The sequence below is a fragment of the Pseudoliparis swirei genome, chromosome 2 (assembly GCF_029220125.1).
Source record: "Pseudoliparis swirei isolate HS2019 ecotype Mariana Trench chromosome 2, NWPU_hadal_v1, whole genome shotgun sequence".
NCBI classification, from domain to species: domain Eukaryota; kingdom Metazoa; phylum Chordata; class Actinopteri; order Perciformes; family Liparidae; genus Pseudoliparis; species Pseudoliparis swirei.
In genome coordinates this window covers 24,727,803-24,748,814 of record NC_079389.1, presented here as the reverse complement: position 1 = coordinate 24,748,814, position 21,012 = coordinate 24,727,803, and the positions used below count along the sequence as shown (strand labels likewise).

Genomic DNA, 21,012 nt, shown 5'->3' with positions numbered 1-21,012 from the left:
TCTTTTTTTTAAACTAATCTGATGTTTCACTGAAGAAACAATTTATCATCCACGATATTAAATACCTCGCTGGCACTGTATATGTAGGAGCCTCTTTGAAAACACAGCTCTGTGTGAAGTTTTGTCTTTAAAAATAAGGAAAACACTTTTAAGCGCGATTAATCGCGATTAATTAATCGCAATTTCAAAATGTGCGATTAATTAGTTAATTTTTTTAATCGATTGACAGCCCTAGTGTTTAATTGAAAAACAAATATTATACTTAACTTACACATTTAAATAATGAATTCATCCAAATTCATTTGAAAATATACATATACATTTTTTAAATTTAAAAAATAGATAATATGTTTCAAAGTCGTATCGTTTAAAGTGACTAATAATTAATGAAAAATGCACAATAAACATGTGTAGTATTCCTTCAAATCAATATAAATTATATTTGTTTATATATATTTATTTTTATTTTTTTGGGAACGGCAAATGTTAGAATGTTGCTAAAAGTCGATGTTTAGTTTTTCTAAAAAAAAATTACAATCATTAGCTGGATGAAAAAGAAAAAAGAGCAGCCAAACTAATATATAATCACATTATAACGGGAATAAAAGTGACACATCCGTATTCATCATAAAGAGACGACGCATTTATTATGAAAACGTAACGGCAAACCGTTCAACCGGAAGTCTTAGTTTGCAGACCGGAAGCGCTTTGTCTTGTGTGGGCGGGGCGTGTGATGTCAGCTGACTCGGCCGTCACAACACGGCTGACAACCTGCTAGCAGCGCCGTAGCTGTGCCGTCGGACCGGGGGAGAAGCGGGTGATGTGGACGGGAGGTTGGAGCTCGACCAGCGACTCATGGCGGCCGAAGTCCAGCCCCGGCCGCAGGCCCGGAAGCCGGGTCTGCTGAGCAAGATCGAGGCGTTCCAGGACGTCGTGAGCGCCGCGGTGATCATCCCCAAAGAGGACGGAGTCATCAGCGTGTCGGAGGACAGGTAGCGAGCCGAGCCCCGCCAGCCGAGCCCCGCGAGCCGAACCGAACCCCGCGAGCCGAGCCAAGCCCCAGGAACCGAGCCCCGCGAGCATATCAGTGATGTGTATATACTGTATATATATTCTGCATATATGTATATATATTTGCTGTGTATAGCAAATATATATACATATATGCAGAATATATATATATACAGTATGTACATCATAATGATATATAAGATATATATATATCACGTAAATGTCACGCATAAATAAATGAACAAATACGTGTGGACACATAAATAGAGATATAAATAAATGAACAAATACAGAAATGTAGAAATACATTTATTTAATGATGTCCCGTTGAGTTCTAACTTATATTTATTCATTCCTGTATTTATTTATTTATTCCTGTATTTATTTATTCATGCATTTATTTATTTATACTTAAGTAATTTTAAGTCCTCCATACTATACAACGCATAGACTTCTATACAACCAGAGGAGTCGCCCCCTGGTGGTCAGGAGAGAGGATGCAGCTTTAACACATGAAGCATAGACTTCTATACAACCAGAGGAGTCGCCCCCTGGTGGTCAGGAGAGAGGATGCAGCTTTAACACATGAAGCATAGACTTCTATACAACCAGAGGAGTCGCCCCCTGGTGGTCAGGAGAGGATGCAGCTTTAACACATGAAGCATAGACTTCTATACAACCAGAGGAGTCGCCCCCTGGTGGTCAGGAGAGATGATGCAGCTTTAACACATTAAGCATAGACTTCTATACAACCAGAGGAGTCGCCCCCTGGTGGTCAGGAGAGAGGATGCAGCTTTAACACATTAAGCATATACTTCTATACAACCAGAGGAGCCCCCTGGTGGTCAGGAGAGAGAATGCAGCTTTAACACATGAAGCATAGACTTCTATACAACCAGAGGAGTCGCCCCCTGGTGGTCAGGAGAGAGAGTGCAGTGAAATAGACGTTATGTGTGTTTTCTGACATCATGAAGGCTCTAAGAACATTCTGGTTTCCCCAACAGGACGATTCGGGTTTGGCTGAAGAGGGACAGCGGTCAGTACTGGCCCAGCGTCTACCACACGCTGCCCAGTAAGTACCCAGGCTCACTTCACAGGTCTCTCATCTGCATCATCTACACCATCTACACCATCTACACCATCTACATCATCTACATCATCTACACCATCTACACCATCTACATCATCTACACCATCTACATCATCTACACCATCTACATCATCTACACCATCTACACCATCTATACCATCTATACCATCTACATCATCTACACCATCTATATCATCTATATCATCTACACCATCTATATCATCTACATCATCTACATCATCTACATCATCTACACCATCTATATCATCTACATCATCTATATCATCTACATCATCTATATCATCTACATCATCTACATCATCTACATCATCTACATCATCTATATCATCTACATCATCTACACCATCTACATCATCTACACCATCTACATCATCTACATCATCTATATCATCTATACCATCTATACCATCTACATCATCTACACCATCTATATCATCTACATCATCTACATCATCTACACCATCTACATCTATATCATCTACACCATCTACACCATCTATATCATCTACACCATCTACATCATCTACATCATCTACACCATCTACACCATCTATATCATCTACACCATCTACATCATCTACACCATCTATATCATCTACATCATCTATATCATCTACATCATCTATATCATCTACACCATCTATATCATCTACACAATCTATATCATCTACATCATCTACACCACATCATCATGACCTCATCTTAGAGGAGCTCCACCATCACATGACCTCATGTTGAGGAGCTCCACATCATGACCTCATGTTGTAGAGCTCACCACGTCACATGACCTCATGTAGAGAGCTCCACCACGTCACATGACCTCATGTTCAAGAGGAGCTCCACCACGTCACATGACCTCATGTTGTAGAGGAGCTCCACCACGTCACATGACCTCATGTTGTAGAGGAGCTCCACCACGTCACATGACCTCATGTTGTAGAGGAGCTCCACCACGTCACATGACCTCATGTTGTAGAGGAGCTCCACCACGTCACATGACCTCATGCTGTAGAGGAGCTCCACCACGTCACATGACCTCATGTTGTAGAGGAGCTCCACCACGTCACATGACCTCATGTTGTAGAGGAGCTCCACCACGTCACATGACCTCATGTTGTAGAGGAGCTCCACCACGTCACATGACCTCATGTTGTAGAGGAGCTCCACCACGTCACATGACCTCATGTTGTAGAGGAGCTCCACCACGTCACATGACCTCATGCTGTAGAGGAGCTCCACCACGTCACATGACCTCATGTTGTAGATCAAGGTCTGTGTTTAACACCAGCTGAAGTGACGTCAGCGTTTAGATGTCTGATGGACAAAACAGGTCAGTGAACGCCCCTCTGTGGTGGAGCTCCTCTACAGACTAACATGAACTACAACAACTTTGAACTTTGGAGTTTGAACTTTGAGAAACATCTCTGGCTCCTTCCTGCAGCTCTGTTGACTCTTGAGGTTATTTCGTCACATTAAGTCAGAAAGAGACGACCCTTCAAACATCAGCATCAGTCTCTATTAGTCCTGTTTGAATGCTGCATGGAGCTGTCTCACCTGCTGCATGGAGCTGTCTCACCTGCTGCATGGAGCTGTCTCACCTGCAGCATGGAGCTGTCTCACCTGCTGCATGGAGCTGTCTCACCTGCAGCATGGAGCTGTCTCACCTGCTGCATGGAGCTGTCTCACCTGCTGCATGGAGCTGTCTCACCTGCAGCATGGAGCTGTCTCACCTGCTGCATGGAGCTGTCTCACCTGCTGCATGGAGCTGTCTCACCTGCAGCATGGAGCTGTCTCACCTGCTGCATGGAGCTGTCTCACCTGCAGCATGGAGCTGTCTCACCTGCTGCATGGAGCTGTCTCACCTGCAGCATGGAGCTGTCTCACCTGCTGCATGGAGCTGTCTCACCTGCTGCATGGAGCTGTCTCACCTGCAGCATGGAGCTGTCTCACCTGCTGCATGGAGCTGTCTCACCTGCTGCATGGAGCTGTCTCACCTGCAGCATGGAGCTGTCTCACCTGCTGCATGGAGCTGTCTCACCTGCTGCATGGAGCTGTCTCACCTGCAGCATGGAGCTGTCTCACCTGCTGCATGGAGCTGTCTCACCTGCTGCATGGAGCTGTCTCACCTGCTGCATGGAGCTGTCTCACCTGCTGCATGGAGCTGTCTCACCTGCTGCATGGAGCTGTCTCACCTGCTGCATGGAGCTGTCTCACCTGCTGCATGGAGCTGTCTCACCTGCTGCATGGAGCTGTCTCACCTGCTGCATGGAGCTGTCTCACCTGCAGCTGTCTCACCTGCTCCCTGTTTGTGTTGCAGCGCCCAGCTCCTGCATGGCCTTCAACCCGGAGACCAGGAGGCTCTCCCTGGGCATGGACACCGGGAGCATCTGTGTGAGTCAACTGTGTGTGTGTGTGTGTGTGTGTGTGTGTCTTCCTTCTTGAGACGGGGTCTTCTTGTGGCCCCCGGAGTCGAGTCCTCCTCCTGGTTTCTCTCTCTCTGGTTCCTCCTTCTTGTTGGATGGTTTCCAGAGCGAGGTGTTTGTTTTGGAACAAGTTGTCTCGACACAAAGTCAGACCGCCTCAGAAAAGAACATTTAAATGTCAGAACAAACTCAAAACCTCTGCTTCACCGGCCGGCATACATGTAGATCATTATATACATGATATATATTATTAAATATCATGTATATAATGATCTACATACACATGCACACGGGCCTGCAGCTGTTTCTACTGGAGTCATTTACATTTTTAGAAATGTGGAAATTGTTGATCTTCTTGCAGGAGGAAGTCCCCCACTTCAAAACGAGTCCTGCAAGGAACGAGTCCCGGACTCAGACATGACTCAGCGTTTTATCTCTTCCTGTTCCCATACAGGAAGTCAGTGTTCCTGGTCAGAGGTCATATAGTGTTGAAGCTGAAGAGATGTTAGCATTTATATATACATATATATGTGTGTATATGTATATAAAACAGGTCAGTGAACGCCCCTCTGGTGAATCTTCAAGAGTCTAAAGGAGACGACTAAGCGTCCTCCTGTAACTTAGTGGAGGAGACAATAAAATAAAAGCAAAAACATCCTTCATAAAACATTTGTGTCCACTTGCTGTCTTACAGGAGTTCCTCCTGTCAGAAGACTACAACAAGATGACCCCGACCAACACCTTCCAGGGTGAGGCACAGTGTGTGACAAACAACTGGGATCCAACCAATAGTGACTCCTTTTTTAAGGTGTGTGTGTGTGTGTGTGTAGCCCACCAGGGCCGGGTCTCCGTGGTGCTCTTCGTGTTGGAGATGGAGTGGCTTCTGAGCACCGGCCAGGACAAGAACTTCAACTGGCTCTGCTCGGAGAGCGGCCGGCAGCTGGGAACGTACCGCACCGCGGCCTGGGTGTCCGGCCTGCAGTATCCTCTCCTCCTTTAGACCGGGAGCCAGCTCAGCTTCCTGCTGGAGGGAGTCCAGTGGAGGGGGGGGGGGGTGCCTCTGGTGCTCCAAACTGTGACGACCAATCTCCGGCTTATTATTGTGGCAGCAGTCTATTTTAAGAGCAGCTGAGAGTAGCCACCAGCTAGCTTTGACTGCTAACAGGAGGCGGTCTCAGGCGGTCTTGGTGGGTCTCAGGCGGTCTCAGGGGGTCTCAGGCCTTCTTGGACCTTAATCCGGTCTCAGATTTGACGTGGAGACCAGACACGCCTTCGTAGGAGACCAGTCGGGTCAGGTGACCATCCTGAAGCTGGAGCAGGAGAGCTGCAGCCTGGTCACCACTTTCAAGGGACACACAGGTACACACACACACTTAGATTTAAAGATAGAAGTTGCTTCTAAAACTGCCGTGTGTGTGTGTGTGTGTGTGTGTGTCCAGGTAATGTGACGGCGCTGTGCTGGGACCCGGTCCAGAGGGTTCTGTTCTCTGGCAGCTCGGACCACTCCATCATTATGTGGGACATCGGGGGCCGCAAAGGCACCGCCATCGAGCTGCAGGGACACAAGTAGGAACCCAGAGACGCCGTGCACCCTGAACGCCTCTTACCGTGCACCCTGAACGCCTCTCGTGTGTGTGTGTGTGCAGTGATAAAGTTCAGGGCCTGTGCTACGCCTCACACACTCGTCAGCTGATCTCCTGCAGCTCCGACGGAGGGATCGTCATCTGGAACATGGATGTAACGAGACAAGAGGTGGGAGGAGGAGGAGATAACTAGACCCGTTTGTACTAATGATGACTCAGATTATTGTTAACCATCACAGAGTAAACTAGAACGGGCACTCGGTAGAGCGCATACCTTCGCATATCACAAGATTGGGCATTGAATTATGAACATTTTGGCATTAGTTGCCAATTGGACAAAAATGTATCGTGCTATGGTAAAAAAAAGATTTTGACCTTTCCATGACCTTGACCTTTGACCCGATTGATCCCAAAATCTAATCAAATGGTCCCCGGATAATAACCAATCATCCCACCAAATTCCATGTGATTCAAGAAGATTTGACCTGTTCATGACCTTTGACCTTGACCTTTGACCCGATCGATCCCAAAATCTAATCAACTGGTCCCCGGATAATAAACAATCATCCCACCAAATTTCATGCGATTCGGTTCAATACTTTTTGAGTTTTGCGAATAACACGCATACAAATAAATAAATAAATACACGGCGATCAAAACATAACCTTCCGGCATTTTCAATGCGAAGGTAATAAAGTGTTCTCCTCCAGTGGAACATGTGACTTTGTGAACAACCAATCAGAGGAGAGAGGAGAGCTAGTCACGTTAGCAGCACCGCTAACGGGGAACTAAACGTGAGATTATCATCATCTCGCTACAGAGAAGTGAAGACTCCTTGAGGGTTTGTTCCAGGTCACATGACCCTCCTGCTGGACGGTAGTGTCACATCCGGTTCCACACAGTTCCTAAAGGTTCCACAGGGTTCCACATCTCCTCTGTGTCTGACCGCTCTGCAGACTCCAGAGTGGCTGGACAGCGACTCGTGTCAGAAGTGTGAGCAGCCGTTCTTCTGGAACTTCAAACAGATGTGGGACAGCAAGAAGATCGGCCTGCGACAGGTGAAGCCTCCTCTCCTCTAGCCTCCTCTCCTCTAGCCTCCTCTAGCCTCCTCTCCTCTAGCCTCCTCTAGCCTCCTCTCCTCTAGCCTCCTCTCCTCTAGCCTACTCTCCTCTCGCCTCCTCTAGCCTCCTCTCCTCTAGCCTCCTTTACTCTAGCCTCCTCTCCTCTAGCCTCCTCTCCTCTAGCCTCCTCTCCTCTAGCCTCCTTCCTCCACCTCTACTCAACTGTAGCCTCCTTCCTCCTCTACTCTTCTCTAGCCTCCTTCCTCCTCCACTCTTCTCTAGCCTCCTTCCTCCTCCTCTACTCTTCTCTAGCCTCCTTCCTCCTCTACTCTAGCCTTGGATGGATATTTGAATTGATGGTTTGATAGTTGTAGTCCAGGTGGACTCCCTGTGAGACGTGTTGGTCCTGACGTGGATCCTCAAAGGCTGGAGACCATGTCGGCCCACCACTGGTTGCTAAGCTACACCCCTGGTTGCTAAGCGACACCACTGGTTGCTAAGCTACACCCCTGGTTGCTAAGCGACACCATCCTCCTGTGTTCCCCAGCATCACTGCAGGAAGTGCGGCCAGGCCGTGTGCGGGAAGTGTTCGTCCCGCCGCTCCACCATTCCGCTCATGGGCTTCGAGTTCGAGGTGCGCGTCTGCGACAGCTGCCACGAGTCCATCAGCGACGAGGAGTGAGTACCGGCACCCCCTGTGGTCACGCCGAGCCGCCGCCACGGTAACCGGCGCTCGGCGCCCCCTGTGGTCACACTGAGCCGCCGCCACGGTAACCGGCGCCCCCTGTGGTCACACTGAGCCGCCGCCACGGTAACCGGCGCTCGGCGCCCCCTGTGGTCACGCCGAGCCGCCGCCACGGTAACCGGCGCTCGGCGCCCCCTGTGGTCACACTGAGCCGCCGCCACGGTAACCGGCGCTCGGCGCCCCCTGTGGTCACGCCGAGCCGCCGCCACGGTAACCGGCGCTCGGCGCCCCCTGTGGTCACACTGAGCCGCCGCCACGGTAACGGCGCCCCCCCCTGTGGCCACACTGAGCCGCCGCCACGGTAACCGGCGCTCGGCGCCCCCTGTGGTCACGCCGAGCCGCCGCCACGGTAACCGGCGCTCGGCGCCCCCTGTGGTCACGCCGAGCCGCCGCCACGGTAACCGGCGCTCGGCGCCCCCTGTGGTCACGCTGAGCCGCCGCCACGGTAACCGGCGCTCGGCGCCCCCTGTGGTCATGCCGAGCCGCCGCCACGGTAACCGGCGCTCGGCGCCCTCTGTGGTCACGCCGAGCCGCCGCCACGGTAACCGGCGCTCTCTTCCCGTGTCTCGCAGCCGAGCCCCGACGGTCACCTTCCACGACAGCAAGCACAGCGTGGTGCACATGCACTACGAGCCCACCACCGGGAGCCTGCTCACCTCCGGGGCCGACAAGGTCATCAAGGTCAGTGGCCGGGTCAGAACCGCCCAGGGACCGGCGCTGATCCGGACCGCGTCTGTGGACCTCGTTCTGCTTACCAAATGGCTTCATGAGTTCAAGCTGCAAATTAATTATTTTTACACCAGATTTTGACACAAAGCCAAACTAGACTGGATTAAAATGTATTTAATATTTTATTTAACGAAGTCGTGCTACACTTTAAAAAAAGTTTGCTTTGAAATTTGTTGAAAATATTTTTTAAAGGTTCCGGTCGGAGCTCTAGAATATACAAATATATATATAATAAAATATATATTTATATATTATATATATACTGTATATATATATATTGTATGTGTATATATTTAATAGAAATATATATATATATATATAAGAATCAATGATTGTTTTAATGGGGACGTTTTGGTCCTTGAGGTTCAGTGACTTTATTTTTAAGTGTTTATAATCGATGCCGTTCCAAAAGTTTCCTTTATTTTGCAGAATTCGTCCTAATAATAGAAAAAAAACTGAAGTGATTCTAAAACCAAACTCATTTTAAAAATCAGTAACCGTAATAATAATACTTCTACTACTAAACAAGCATCATTACCTCATCTTCATGCTGGTGGTGTCCCTGTCCTCAGCTGTGGGACATGAGTCCCGTGGTCTCCTGAGCCACCAGAGACCAGGACGGGTCCACCCATCGACACCCAGCGCCGCTCACCAGCCAGGACTCTGCAGGACGGGGTCTCTGCAGGACGGGGTCTCGTGGATCTCCTCAGGAGGAGGAACCCGACTTCACGGGGAATCGACTCCTTATTTACTTAATTTTCATGCATTCCTGCCTAGACGCAGTTGCAGGTCTCTCCTGTAGGGGGAGCTCATGAGCTGATTGACGGCTCCTTCAAGGGACAGCAGTGACGTGTAGAAGTAGTCTGAGGTACTTGTACACAGTTGTACTACAACAGATGGAGCACAGCAGCGTTCTGCTGTGGAAGGAGAACCTCATACCACCACAACGTCCCTACTGTCCCTTTAAATGCCCTCGCGCTTGGACTGAAACCGAGTCATGTTCCTAGATCATGGTACCGGGTCATGGTACTGGTGCATGTTACCCGGGTCATGGTACAGGGTCATGTTCCTAGAGCATGGTACCCGGGTCATGGTACTGGTGCATGGTACCGGGTCATGGTACTGGTGCATGGTACCGGGTCATGGTACTGGTGCATGGTACCGGGTCATGGTACTGGTGCATGGTACCCGGGTCATGGTACTGGTGCATGGTAGCCTACCGGGTCATGGTACCGGGTCATGGTACCCGGGTCATGGTACTGGTGCATGGTACCCGGGTCATGGTACTGGTGCATGGTACCGGGTCATGGTACTGGTGGTCCACAAGGTTTCTAAAGAGCAGTTAGACCCCAGAGTGTGGCGGTGGTTGTGAAACAGAGTGCATGCTGGTCCTCGTCATTGTTGTTTTGTTGTGGCACTGGAGTCAACAGGAAGTGTTTGTGATTATGATTGTGCTTTAATGATCAGACGCTAAGTATAAATTATTACTGGATAATTGTTGTATATTTCCTGATTATTACCCAAAGAAGTTTGATCTTTATATTAAATCATGTTTCCCACATGAAGACGTTAAAGATCCGTTTACTGTGAGAACTTTACTACAATCGTCTTAAACAGGAAACATTTGTTCTCTAACTACATATCATACATTATCAAATCATATCTTGTCATGTTTGTTTTTTGCAGACTACGTTTAAACGCATGGGGCAGTTTTTGAAATCTAAAACGTCAGTTTTTTCAAAATAAAAGCCTGTGGTATTGTGTCTAAAGCCGTCAAATGAACTGAGGCCAGTGGTTCACCTCCTCGACCAATCAGGAGCTCTGCTGACTCGCCTTTGATCACCTTTTGTTTGTGAATATGGAAATAACTGCAAATAATAAACAGTGATGTGAGCATGACTCGTGTGTTTTACGTTCAACAATCACCGTGAGAAACGTTTTTTCTTGACTTCAAAGAGCTTTTTGTTCCAAAAGTAACAAAATACAAAATCATCTTTAGATTCTGTGGCTCAACCGAATCACAAGTAAATATCAATAATTAACAAATAATTACCAAAGGAGATCAGCTGGTGTTTGAAATTTAAAGATCAGTTTACTTTCTTCAGGAATAAACGTCCGTCTACAACATAGTTTACATACTTTATATTCTACAGCAGTCCTGTACACACGACACTGGACCAGGTAAACATGTTGAGGAGGAGTGATGAAGGTGATGAAGACGTTCACGGTCTGAACTTCAGGGAGAACTCCAGCGCCGCCAGCAGCTGCTCCTCCTCCTGAGGGGAGGAGGCGAGAGGGAGGTGAGCGGCCACGGCCCGCCGGTCTGCAACATACAACCACCGGGTCACTAACCAGGACTAGAGACGAGTCACGAACCAGGACTAGAGATGGGTCACTAACCAGGACTAGAGACATGTCACTAACCAGGACTAGAGCCAGGTCACTAACCAGGATTAGAGACGGGTCACTAACCAGGACTAGAGACATGTCACTAACCAGGACTAGAGCCAGGTCACTAACCAGGATTAGAGACGGGTCACTAACCAGGACTAGAGACGAGTCACTAACCAGGACTAGAGACGAGTCACTAACCAGGACTAGAGCCAGGTCACTAACCAGGACTAGAGACGAGTCACTAACCAGGACTAGAGATGGGTCACTAACCAGGACTAGACGGGTCACTAACCAGGACTAGAGACGAGTCACGAACCAGGACTAGAGCCGGGTCACTAACCAGGACTAGAGATGGGTCACTAACCAGGACTAGAGATGGGTCACTAACTAGGACTAGAGACATGTCACTAACTAGAGACATGTCACTAACTAGAGCCATGTCACTAACCAGGATTAGAGACGGGTCACTAACCAGGACTAGAGATGGGTCACTAACCAGGACTAGAGACATGTCACTAACCAGGACTAGAGCCAGGTCACTAACCAGGATTAGAGACGGGTCACTAACCAGGACTAGAGACATGTCACTAACCAGGACTAGAGCCAGGTCACTAACCAGGATTAGAGACGGGTCACTAACCAGGACTAGAGACGAGTCACTAACCAGGACTAGAGACGAGTCACTAACCAGGACTAGAGCCAGGTCACTAACCAGGACTAGAGACGAGTCACTAACCAGGACTAGAGATGGGTCACTAACCAGGACTAGACGGGTCACTAACCAGGACTAGAGACGAGTCACTAACCAGGACTAGAGATGGGTCACTAACCAGGACTAGAGATGGGTCACTAACCAGGACTAGAGACAGGTCACTAACTAGAGACAGGTCACTAACTAGAGACAGGTCACTAACTAGAGACATGTCACTAACCAGGACTAGAGCCATGTCACTAACCAGGACTAGAGCCGGGTCACTAACCAGGACTAGAGATGGGTCACTAACCAGGACTAGAGACATGTCACTAACCAGGACTAGAGCCGGGTCACTAACCAGGACTAGAGATGGGTCACTAACCAGGACTAGAGAGGTCACTAACCAGGACTAGAGACGGGTCACTAACCAGGACTAGAGACATGTCACTAACCAGGACTAGAGACATGTCACTAACCAGGACTAGAGCCGGGTCACTAACCAGGACTAGAGACGAGTCACTAACCAGGACTAGAGACATGTCACTAACTAGAGACATGTCACTAACCAGGACTAGAGACATGTCACTAACTAGAGACATGTCACTAACCAGGACTAGAGACATGTCACTAACCAGGACTAGAGCCGGGTCACTAACCAGGACTAGAGATGAGTCACTAACCAGGACTAGACACGGGTCACTAACTAGAGACATGTCACTAACCAGGACTAGAGACATGTCACTAACTAGAGACATGTCACTAACCAGGACTAGAGATGGGTCACTAACCAGGACTAGAGATGGGTCACTAACTAGGACTAGAGACATGTCACTAACTAGAGACATGTCACTAACTAGAGACATGTCACTAACCAGGACTAGAGACGGGTCACTAACCAGGACTAGAGACATGTCACTAACTAGAGACAGGTCACTAACCAGGACTAGACAGGTCACTAACCAGGACTAGAGACGGGTCACTAACCAGGACTAGAGATGAGTCACTAACCAGGACTAGAGACGGGTCACTAACCAGGACTAGAGACGGGTCACTAACCAGGACTAGAGATGAGTCACTAACCAGGACTAGAGACATGTCACTAACTAGAGACGGGTCACTAACCAGGACTAGACAGGTCACTAACCAGGACTAGACAGGTCACTAACAATGACGAGAGATGGTTAACTAACCAGGACTAAAGATAGTTTAGTTAACTAACCAGTACCAGAGCTGGTATACAACTAGTTAACGAGCCATTACTAGATAACTAGCCAGTCGTCCTCTCTGGAGTCAGTAAAACCTGCTAGTCAGCGTTAACTAGGAAGGTTAAACTAGGTTATTAAAAAGGTTCCACTCGGTGACTCCATCACTGCTTTGACTTCCTGATGAAGAGCAGCGATGATGAAGACGAGTCCCAGAGAGCGAGCGCCGTGATTGGTTGCTGACCCTGGAAGAAGAGTCCGCTCGGCTGCTGCGCGGCGGCGGCGGCGGCGCCCATCGCCTCCGTCCTCAGCCGGGAACGCATCTTAGCGTGGAAGGCCGGCATGGAGGTCTGCAGCCACAATAAGCACAACACATTATGTAGAGTTATATATAATATATATATATTATATAAATATATTTATATATACATATAAATTATATATATATATAAATTATATATATATAAATATATATATTATGTATAAATTATATATATATATATATAAATGATATATATTATATTATATATAAATCTAAATATATTCTATTATATATAAATATATTATGAAATATTATATATAAATATATATAATAAATAAATGCTAGACCTGGATTGTCGGCCCAGCCGGGGTGCATGGAGGAGAAGTGGATCTCTTTGTGCTGAGAGGCCCACCTCTCCGTCAGAATCACCTGCTGTCTCTGTCAACAACAACAACACGTCAGTAAACTGTACCCCCCCCCCCCCCCCGCTGTGGCCCCCCTCACTTTGTTCTGAGCGTAGGCCGCCGTGCCGTCAAACGTCCCCTTCTCAAACTGGAGGTCGTCCACGTTCAGCTTCTGCGTGAACATCCCGCCAGAAGACACGGTGACCTGAGGGATGACACCACGCCATGAAGAAGAGGAAGAGACAGAAGAACAACAACAACAAGATGAACAAGAAAACAAAGAACAAGAAGAGGAGGCTACGCACCACTCTGGGGTCTTGGGCCCTCTTGAGGGCCGGGACCAGCGCCGTAGTGACAGAGGACACACCTGGTCACGGGGCCTGAAGCCAGTAAACAACCTGGAACTGGTCCTGAGCCGGTCTCAGGGTGGTCCTGGTCCTCTCTAGACCTGCACCAGGAACCAGACCGCTAGAGCGAAGATGGTCTCTTCTTAGAGATCCTCATCAGAGTTACTGTGAAATAATCACAATCACTCCGTCTGTGATGGAGTCAGATTCATGACGTCATGAATCCTTCCACAACTCACCGAGTGTATTCGTGGCGAAGTTCTTCTCCAGCCCGTCTTCAGTGAGCTCCCTCTGGTCCACCATGCAGCCACGAGACAGAGCCTCTGGTTGTATAGAAGTCTATGCTTCAAGTGTTGAAGCTGCATTCTCTCTCCTGACCACCAGGGGGCTCCTCTGGTTGTATAGAAGTCTATGCTTCAAGTGTTGAAGCTGCATTCTCTCTCCTGACCACCAGGGGCGACTCCTCTGGTTGTCTAGAAGCCTCTTCTTCTAACCCACCAGGACATGGAGGCTGCTGCTCTCAGAGAAGCTCTGGGCGAACTCCCAGACTCCTCTGGCGTTGGACAAGTCGACGACGTGGACGTTCTGCAAGGAAACAGGAAGTAGTTCTTTTCCTAAAGTATGAATGAGGTCATGTATCTAAACTTATTTATGCTGAAGTGTAACATTGTAACTTCTCGTCCTACAGTTCACACTTCAAAGAACACGCTGTGCCTTCACCACACGCCCTTTGACCTTTGACCCTCTCGCTCTTCTATCAACTGTGCAAAGGATTGTGGGTCAGAATGTGACTTCAATAAAACACCCAGGTACTTCAGATCGAACATCCAAGAGTACCTGGATGTTTATTATCCCACAATTCTTTGCACAAGCTGATAAAAGAGTGAGGAGGTCAAAGGTCAAGGGAGGGAGGAGTCAAGGAAATAGGCATTTAAAACCATTGGGACTAAAAATGATCCGTACTTCATGAAGCAGAAATAAATCATGAATCCAAGAGAAGGATCCATGTCTGGGATCAGCGAGGAGCTAAGGAACCGAGGAAACGAGGAACCGAGGAACCAATCAAACCAAGGAACCGAGGAACAAAGGAACAGATAAGCCGAAGAACAAAGGAACAGGGGAACCATGGAACAAAGGAACAGAGAAACAGAGAAACCAAGGAACTGATGAACCGAGATACAAAGGAACCAAGTAACGGAGGAACAAAGAAACCGAGGAACAGGGGAACCGAAGAACAAAGGAACAGAGGAACCAAGGAACAGAAACCAAGGAACAGGGGAACCGAAGAACAAAGGAACCGAGGAACCAAGGAACAGAAACCGAGGAACCAAGGAACAGAGGAACAAAGGAACCGAGGAACCACGGAATCAAGGAACCGAGGAAAGGAGAGGAAGGAGATCTCTCTCACCTGGTTCTTGCTGAGCTCCATGATTTCTTGTCTGGCGGCTTCAGCTCGACTCTGGTTCCTACAAAGCAGGTGAACGGTTCCCCCTGAGGAGGAGGAGCTCCCATCAGAACCCACAGAACACATCATACAGAACCCATCATCTAGAACCCACAGAACCCATCATCTAGAAGCCATAAGATAGAACCCACAGAACCCATCATCTAGAACCCATCATACAGAACCCATCATACAGAACCCATCATCTAGAACCGACAGAACCTATCATATAGAACCCATCATACAGAACCCACAGAACCCATCATCTAGAACCCATCATATAGAACCCATCATACAGAACCCATCATCTAGAACCCACAGAACCCATCATATAGAACCCATCATCTAGAACCCACAGAACCCATCATCTAGAACCCATAATATAGAACCCACAGTACCCATCATACAGAACCCATCATACAGAACCCATCATCTAGAATCCCTCAAACAGAACCCACAGAACCCATCATCTAGAACCCACAGAACCCATCATACAGAACCCATCATCTAGAACCCCTCAAACAGAACCCACACATGTCTGAATGAGTGGTGTATTTGTCAGATACATCTGATATATACACAGTAAATGGTGGAACCACCACAGAAGAAGAGCAGTTGCTGACCTCTGGTGGCGACCTCCAGCGCTGTCCTCTTCCCCAGGCCGCTGTTGGCTCCAGTGATCATGAAGGACCTCCCACTGAGGTCCACCTCCAGGTCAGAGGTCACGAAGCGCTGAGACGCCGCTTCATAGCCACTTCTGTTGGGTTACACATTATGTACACATATATACTTATGTAAATATATATATATACTTCTTTATAAATATATACTTGTATCTATATATATATATATAAATATATACTTATATCAATATATATAAATACATATATATAAATATATATATAAATACATATATATAAATACTTATGTAAATATATATATAATATACTTCTTTATAACTATATACTTATATAAATATATACTTCTATCAATATATATAAATACATAAATATATAAAAACATATATATAAATATATTAATGCATACACACATATATATATATACACATATATGTGCATATATATACACACACACACACACAGTAACGTAGACTGCTGAACTTTAATCCATCAACGAGAACAACACGATAACAACACGCGTACACATGACGGAGTGTTACTGTCAACACACACCTGGTCGTAAACAAGTGTGTAGTAGAGCTAGTACTGTGTCGCGTAACCGCTGCTAGTCCGCCAGTAGCGAGGTACTACGGTGACGTCATCAGTACTCACCTGGTGTACTCCTGCAGGCCCTTCACGAACCAGACCGCGTTCCTGTAGACCGACATGAAGACACACGTTAGAGCTACACGCACGCGCACGCACGCACGCGCACGCGCACGCGCACGCACACACACACACACACACACAGAGCGGCTTCCAGGGGAGAGGCACGGGACGGGAGAAGGGCGGGGCGTCACGTGCACAAACACCGGAAGTAAATACACCCACAGCGCCCCTGCTGGACGACTCCGCGTAGTACAGTCAACGAGGGGAAGAGCGATTTCTTTATTATTGTTTTAAAATATATATTCTTTACAACAAAAAAAGAAGAAAAAAATAGACACTTATATGTTTCTTTGATCCTTTATATATTTAGATTCATCACGTGTCTCCATCAACAACAGATACCTCTTCATTATCCCTTAATTTAATTTAAGTATTAATCATGATATTTTGTCTTAATTTAATATAAGTATTAATCATGATAGTATGTCTTTATTTAATATAAGTATTAATCATGGTAGTATGTCTTTATTTAATATAAGTATTAATCTCGATATTATCTCTTTATTTAATGTCAGTATTAATCATGATATCTTATTGTATGGACACATTATCTCTTCATGTGATGTGATCGATGATATTCTGCAGCTCTTCTTCATGTTTCCCGGCCGCTCTCTGCAGTGTCAGGATGGCTGAGTGGTCTAAGGCGCCAGACTCAAGGGTTGACTCCTTCCTGTGAATTTGGGATTTCTGGTCTCCAACTGGAGGCGTGGGTTCAAATCCCACTTCTGACAGAACATTTTTTTTCCTTGTCATTATTGTTTACCAATAGCATCCATACTGAATCAATAGTGTTGTCTATTTCCAAAACGATCACGTTCATCATTATGACGTCACGTAGATTTTAAATAATGTATATTTCAACACAGTGTGTTCATCTCAGACTGAAAAGGGGTAAATAATAGTTATTCTCTCTGTATAAATACTATTAAATTTATCGTGGATTATCTGCTGTGTTTTTATTGCTGTATTGTTAATTTGCATATTTAAAATATTGTCTTGAGCTTGTCTTTCCCTTTGCGGCGGTAATCCTGTGACTAATAAAGGATTATATTATCTTATTTTTGATATATAAAACATTTAATTCTGCTCTTTCATAACTTTATCCATCTAAACGTCTCGTTTTAAATGCAGAGTTTAATAACCAGTTAAATACTGATCCGGCCGATAAACCGACGTCTTTGTCAGGATGGCCGAGCGGTCTAAGGCGCCAGACTCAAGGTGACGAACCTTCCTCAAGCGGGACTTCTGGTCTCCGAATGGAGGCGTGGGTTCGAATCCCACTTCTGACATCACTTTTTTTTAATGGAGGTTTCAAATGCGAAGAACAGCGGGATTAATTTTTTTAATAATATAAATAATTAACAAGGCGCAGAATTAAAGACTCAACATAACCAGTTAGTGAATATATGTATGCATTAAAGAGAGTCAATAATGTCCGCTTCAGGGTGTCATTACAAACCCTTGAACATTTTTGAAGATACAGTCCTGCCTCCAGCACCTTATTTCTTATATAATACGGTTGCGTGCAACATTATAACATCATTAATTTTACTTTGTAGACTATAATCAATACTTGATAATATTGAAGTGTTTAAATCAGCCAAATACAAACAAACATTCTCATACTCTTCAAGTCTATTATTATAATATATTAGTTATAATACACAATATTATTATTATACTATAATATATGACATTATATTATATTATACTATATTACATTCCGTTATATTCAATTCCATTACTTTATATTATATTATATAATGTTAAATTATATTATATTGCATTCCATTGATTTTATATTATATTATCTGACATTACATTAACTTATAGTATATTATAATATATTATATTATATTATATTGCATTCCATTAATTTTATATTATATTATCTGACATTACATAAAATTATAGTATATTATAATATATTATATTATACTATATTCCATTACGTTATATTCCATTCCTTTATATTATATAATATAATGTTAAATTATATTTTTATTATGTTATATTGTCCATAATATATGAATAATAATAACATATATTATTAATATTCCTGTTGTTGGAGTGTTTGTTGTTGTGTTTGTGAGTTTAATTGCTCTCAAAGGTCAAAAAGGAAACGACCTGTTTCCCAGCTCACAGTGGAAATGACTTCCCCGAGCTCGATCACACCACAAGCCCACTGTGTGTGTGTGTGTGTGTGTGTGTGTGTGTGTTGGTAACATGTTGCCCGTTGAGGCCCTGGAGGCGCCACCCTGGTTGCATCATACCGATTGGACACACACATACACAATTGTTGTTCTGGTGCATCCTGGCATGGTCTCGTGAAGGAACTCTGGACGGAGCGCAGGGCACAAGAGGTGGTGGTGCGGTCGGCACAGCACAGAGTTGAGGTGAGCTTCCTCCATCCATCACATTATCATAAGCCAGTACCTGCCAGCCAAACGGATGCTGAAAGACAATAACCACACCCGCCACCAACTGTCACCCTTTCATCAGGCAGGCGATACCGCAGTATCAAGCCGCTCAAAACAAACAGGTTGAGGGACAGCTTCTTCCATCAGTCAGGCAGCTGAACAAGGAACAGACTGAGACCTATTAACACTAGACACCACAACATATATTGTGAATAATATTGTAGTATATTTTATTATTTTTATTATATATATATATATATATATATATTATATATTATATATATATACATATTATATATGTATATATATAAAAAAAAAATATATTTATTATTTATTTATATATATATATATATTGATATATTATATATATATTACTTTTATATATTATATATATATAATACTTTCTTCTTTTGTTGTGTGGATATTGTATAGTTTATTCATTCTCTTTTTTTCTTTTTAGTCTGCTACTGCTGCTCTTTTGTGCATATAAATTTTTTCACGAACGATTATTTATTATAAAAGGGGATGTGACAATAAAAACTTGAAACTTGAAACTTGAAACTTGAAATTACATCACGTTTATAATCTACCTTCTGATAACGGTCCTGTAATATTTTGACCTCTTTGACCTCCTGAAAGAGTCTTTGATGTCCTCTTGTTAGTCACACTTCTGCAGGTGAAGAACTAAACATCCATTGGGTGAAAACATTTATTTTTACTTTGGTAATATTTTTAATGTGGGACTTTGATTATTTTTGAGTAAAAGTTTACAAGCAAAATTTTAAAAAAGGGAAAGGGTTTTTTCTCTTTTTTGGGAGTTTCTCCTGATCCGATGTGAGGTCAAAGGTCAGGGATGTCTTTGTGCACAGATGGTAAAGCCCTCTGAGGCAAATTATTTGTAATTTGTGATGTTGAGCTATACAAAATAAAATGAATTGAATTGAATTGAACCGACTCCGAACTTATCGTTCTCACCAGCCACCGGATGTCAGCGGTTCATCGTGGCTGTCACCTTCACGTGGTGGAGGAGTTTGAGAGGCTCAGAGGTCCTGGGAGCTATGTGGGCCATCAGGCCCTGGTGGGGTCTCCCAAGGCCAACAGGTCTCGGGGGAGAGCCCAGACTAAGAGCGGTTCAAAAAAACCCTGATGGATAGCGGCGTAAGGTCTTCAGCTACCTCGCCCAGACCGGGGGAACCGGGGCACCCTCCCGGAGCCAGACCCAGAAGGGGAGCTCGCCGGGCCTTCGCCTTTGGAACAGCATGGAGCAGTCACCCTGTGGACCCACCACCCTGTAGACCCACCACCCTGTGGACCCACCACCCTGTAGACCCGCCACCCTGTAGACCCACCACCCTGTAGACCCACCACCCTGTGGACCCATCACCCTGTAGACCCACCACCCTGTAGACCCACCACCCTGTAGACCCATCACCCTGTGGACCCACCACCCTGTAGACCCACCACCCTGTGGACCCACCACCCTGTAGACCCACCACCCTGTAGACCCGCCACCCTGTAGACCCACCACCCTGTAGACCCACCACCCTGTGGACCCATCACCCTGTAGACCCACCACCCTGTAGACCCACCACCCTGTAGACCCACCACCCTGTAGACCCACCACCCTGTGGACCCATCACCCTGTAGACCCACCACCCTGTAGACCCACCACCCTGTGGACTCACCACCCTGTAGACCCACCACCCTGTGGACCCACCACCCTGTGGACCCATCACCCTGTAGACCCACCACCCTGTGGACCCACCACCCTGTGGACCCACCACCCTGTGGACCCATCACCCTGTAGACCCACCACCCTGTGGACCCACCACC

General features: G+C 46.0%; 2 protein-coding genes and 2 non-coding genes across 4 annotated transcripts; 3 read left to right on the top strand and 1 right to left on the bottom strand.

Moving 5' to 3' along the window:
• The first annotated feature begins 747 nt into the window (after window positions 1-747).
• Window positions 748-10,562, top strand: wdfy2 (WD repeat and FYVE domain containing 2). The gene is made up of 12 exons (XM_056435741.1): window positions 748-992; window positions 2,016-2,083; window positions 4,440-4,513; window positions 5,240-5,294; window positions 5,376-5,526; window positions 5,792-5,904; window positions 5,985-6,111; window positions 6,192-6,297; window positions 7,085-7,186; window positions 7,737-7,867; window positions 8,507-8,615; window positions 9,236-10,562. Exons 1-12 carry the CDS (start codon window positions 856-858, stop codon window positions 9,263-9,265), a joined length of 1,203 nt encoding a protein of 400 aa, XP_056291716.1. The 5' UTR covers window positions 748-855; the 3' UTR covers window positions 9,266-10,562.
• Window positions 10,563-10,730: 168 nt separating this feature from the next.
• Window positions 10,731-16,870, bottom strand: dhrs12 (dehydrogenase/reductase (SDR family) member 12). The gene is made up of 10 exons (XM_056435829.1): window positions 16,703-16,870; window positions 16,034-16,167; window positions 15,375-15,457; window positions 14,465-14,551; window positions 14,206-14,287; window positions 13,925-13,986; window positions 13,720-13,824; window positions 13,563-13,653; window positions 13,198-13,311; window positions 10,731-10,986 (listed from the first exon to the last, which is right to left on the bottom strand). The coding sequence occupies exons 1-10, from the start codon at window positions 16,756-16,758 to the stop codon at window positions 10,886-10,888; spliced, it is 915 nt and encodes a 304-aa protein (XP_056291804.1). The 5' UTR covers window positions 16,759-16,870; the 3' UTR covers window positions 10,731-10,885.
• Window positions 16,871-17,378: 508 nt separating this feature from the next.
• trnal-caa (transfer RNA leucine (anticodon CAA)) lies at window positions 17,379-17,490 on the top strand. The gene is made up of 2 exons: window positions 17,379-17,416; window positions 17,445-17,490. It is a non-coding gene; the product is annotated as a tRNA-Leu (tRNA).
• Window positions 17,491-17,939: 449 nt separating this feature from the next.
• On the top strand, window positions 17,940-18,048 carry trnal-caa (transfer RNA leucine (anticodon CAA)). Its single transcript has 2 exons — window positions 17,940-17,977; window positions 18,003-18,048. It is a non-coding gene; the product is annotated as a tRNA-Leu (tRNA).
• Window positions 18,049-21,012: the final 2,964 nt, after the last annotated feature.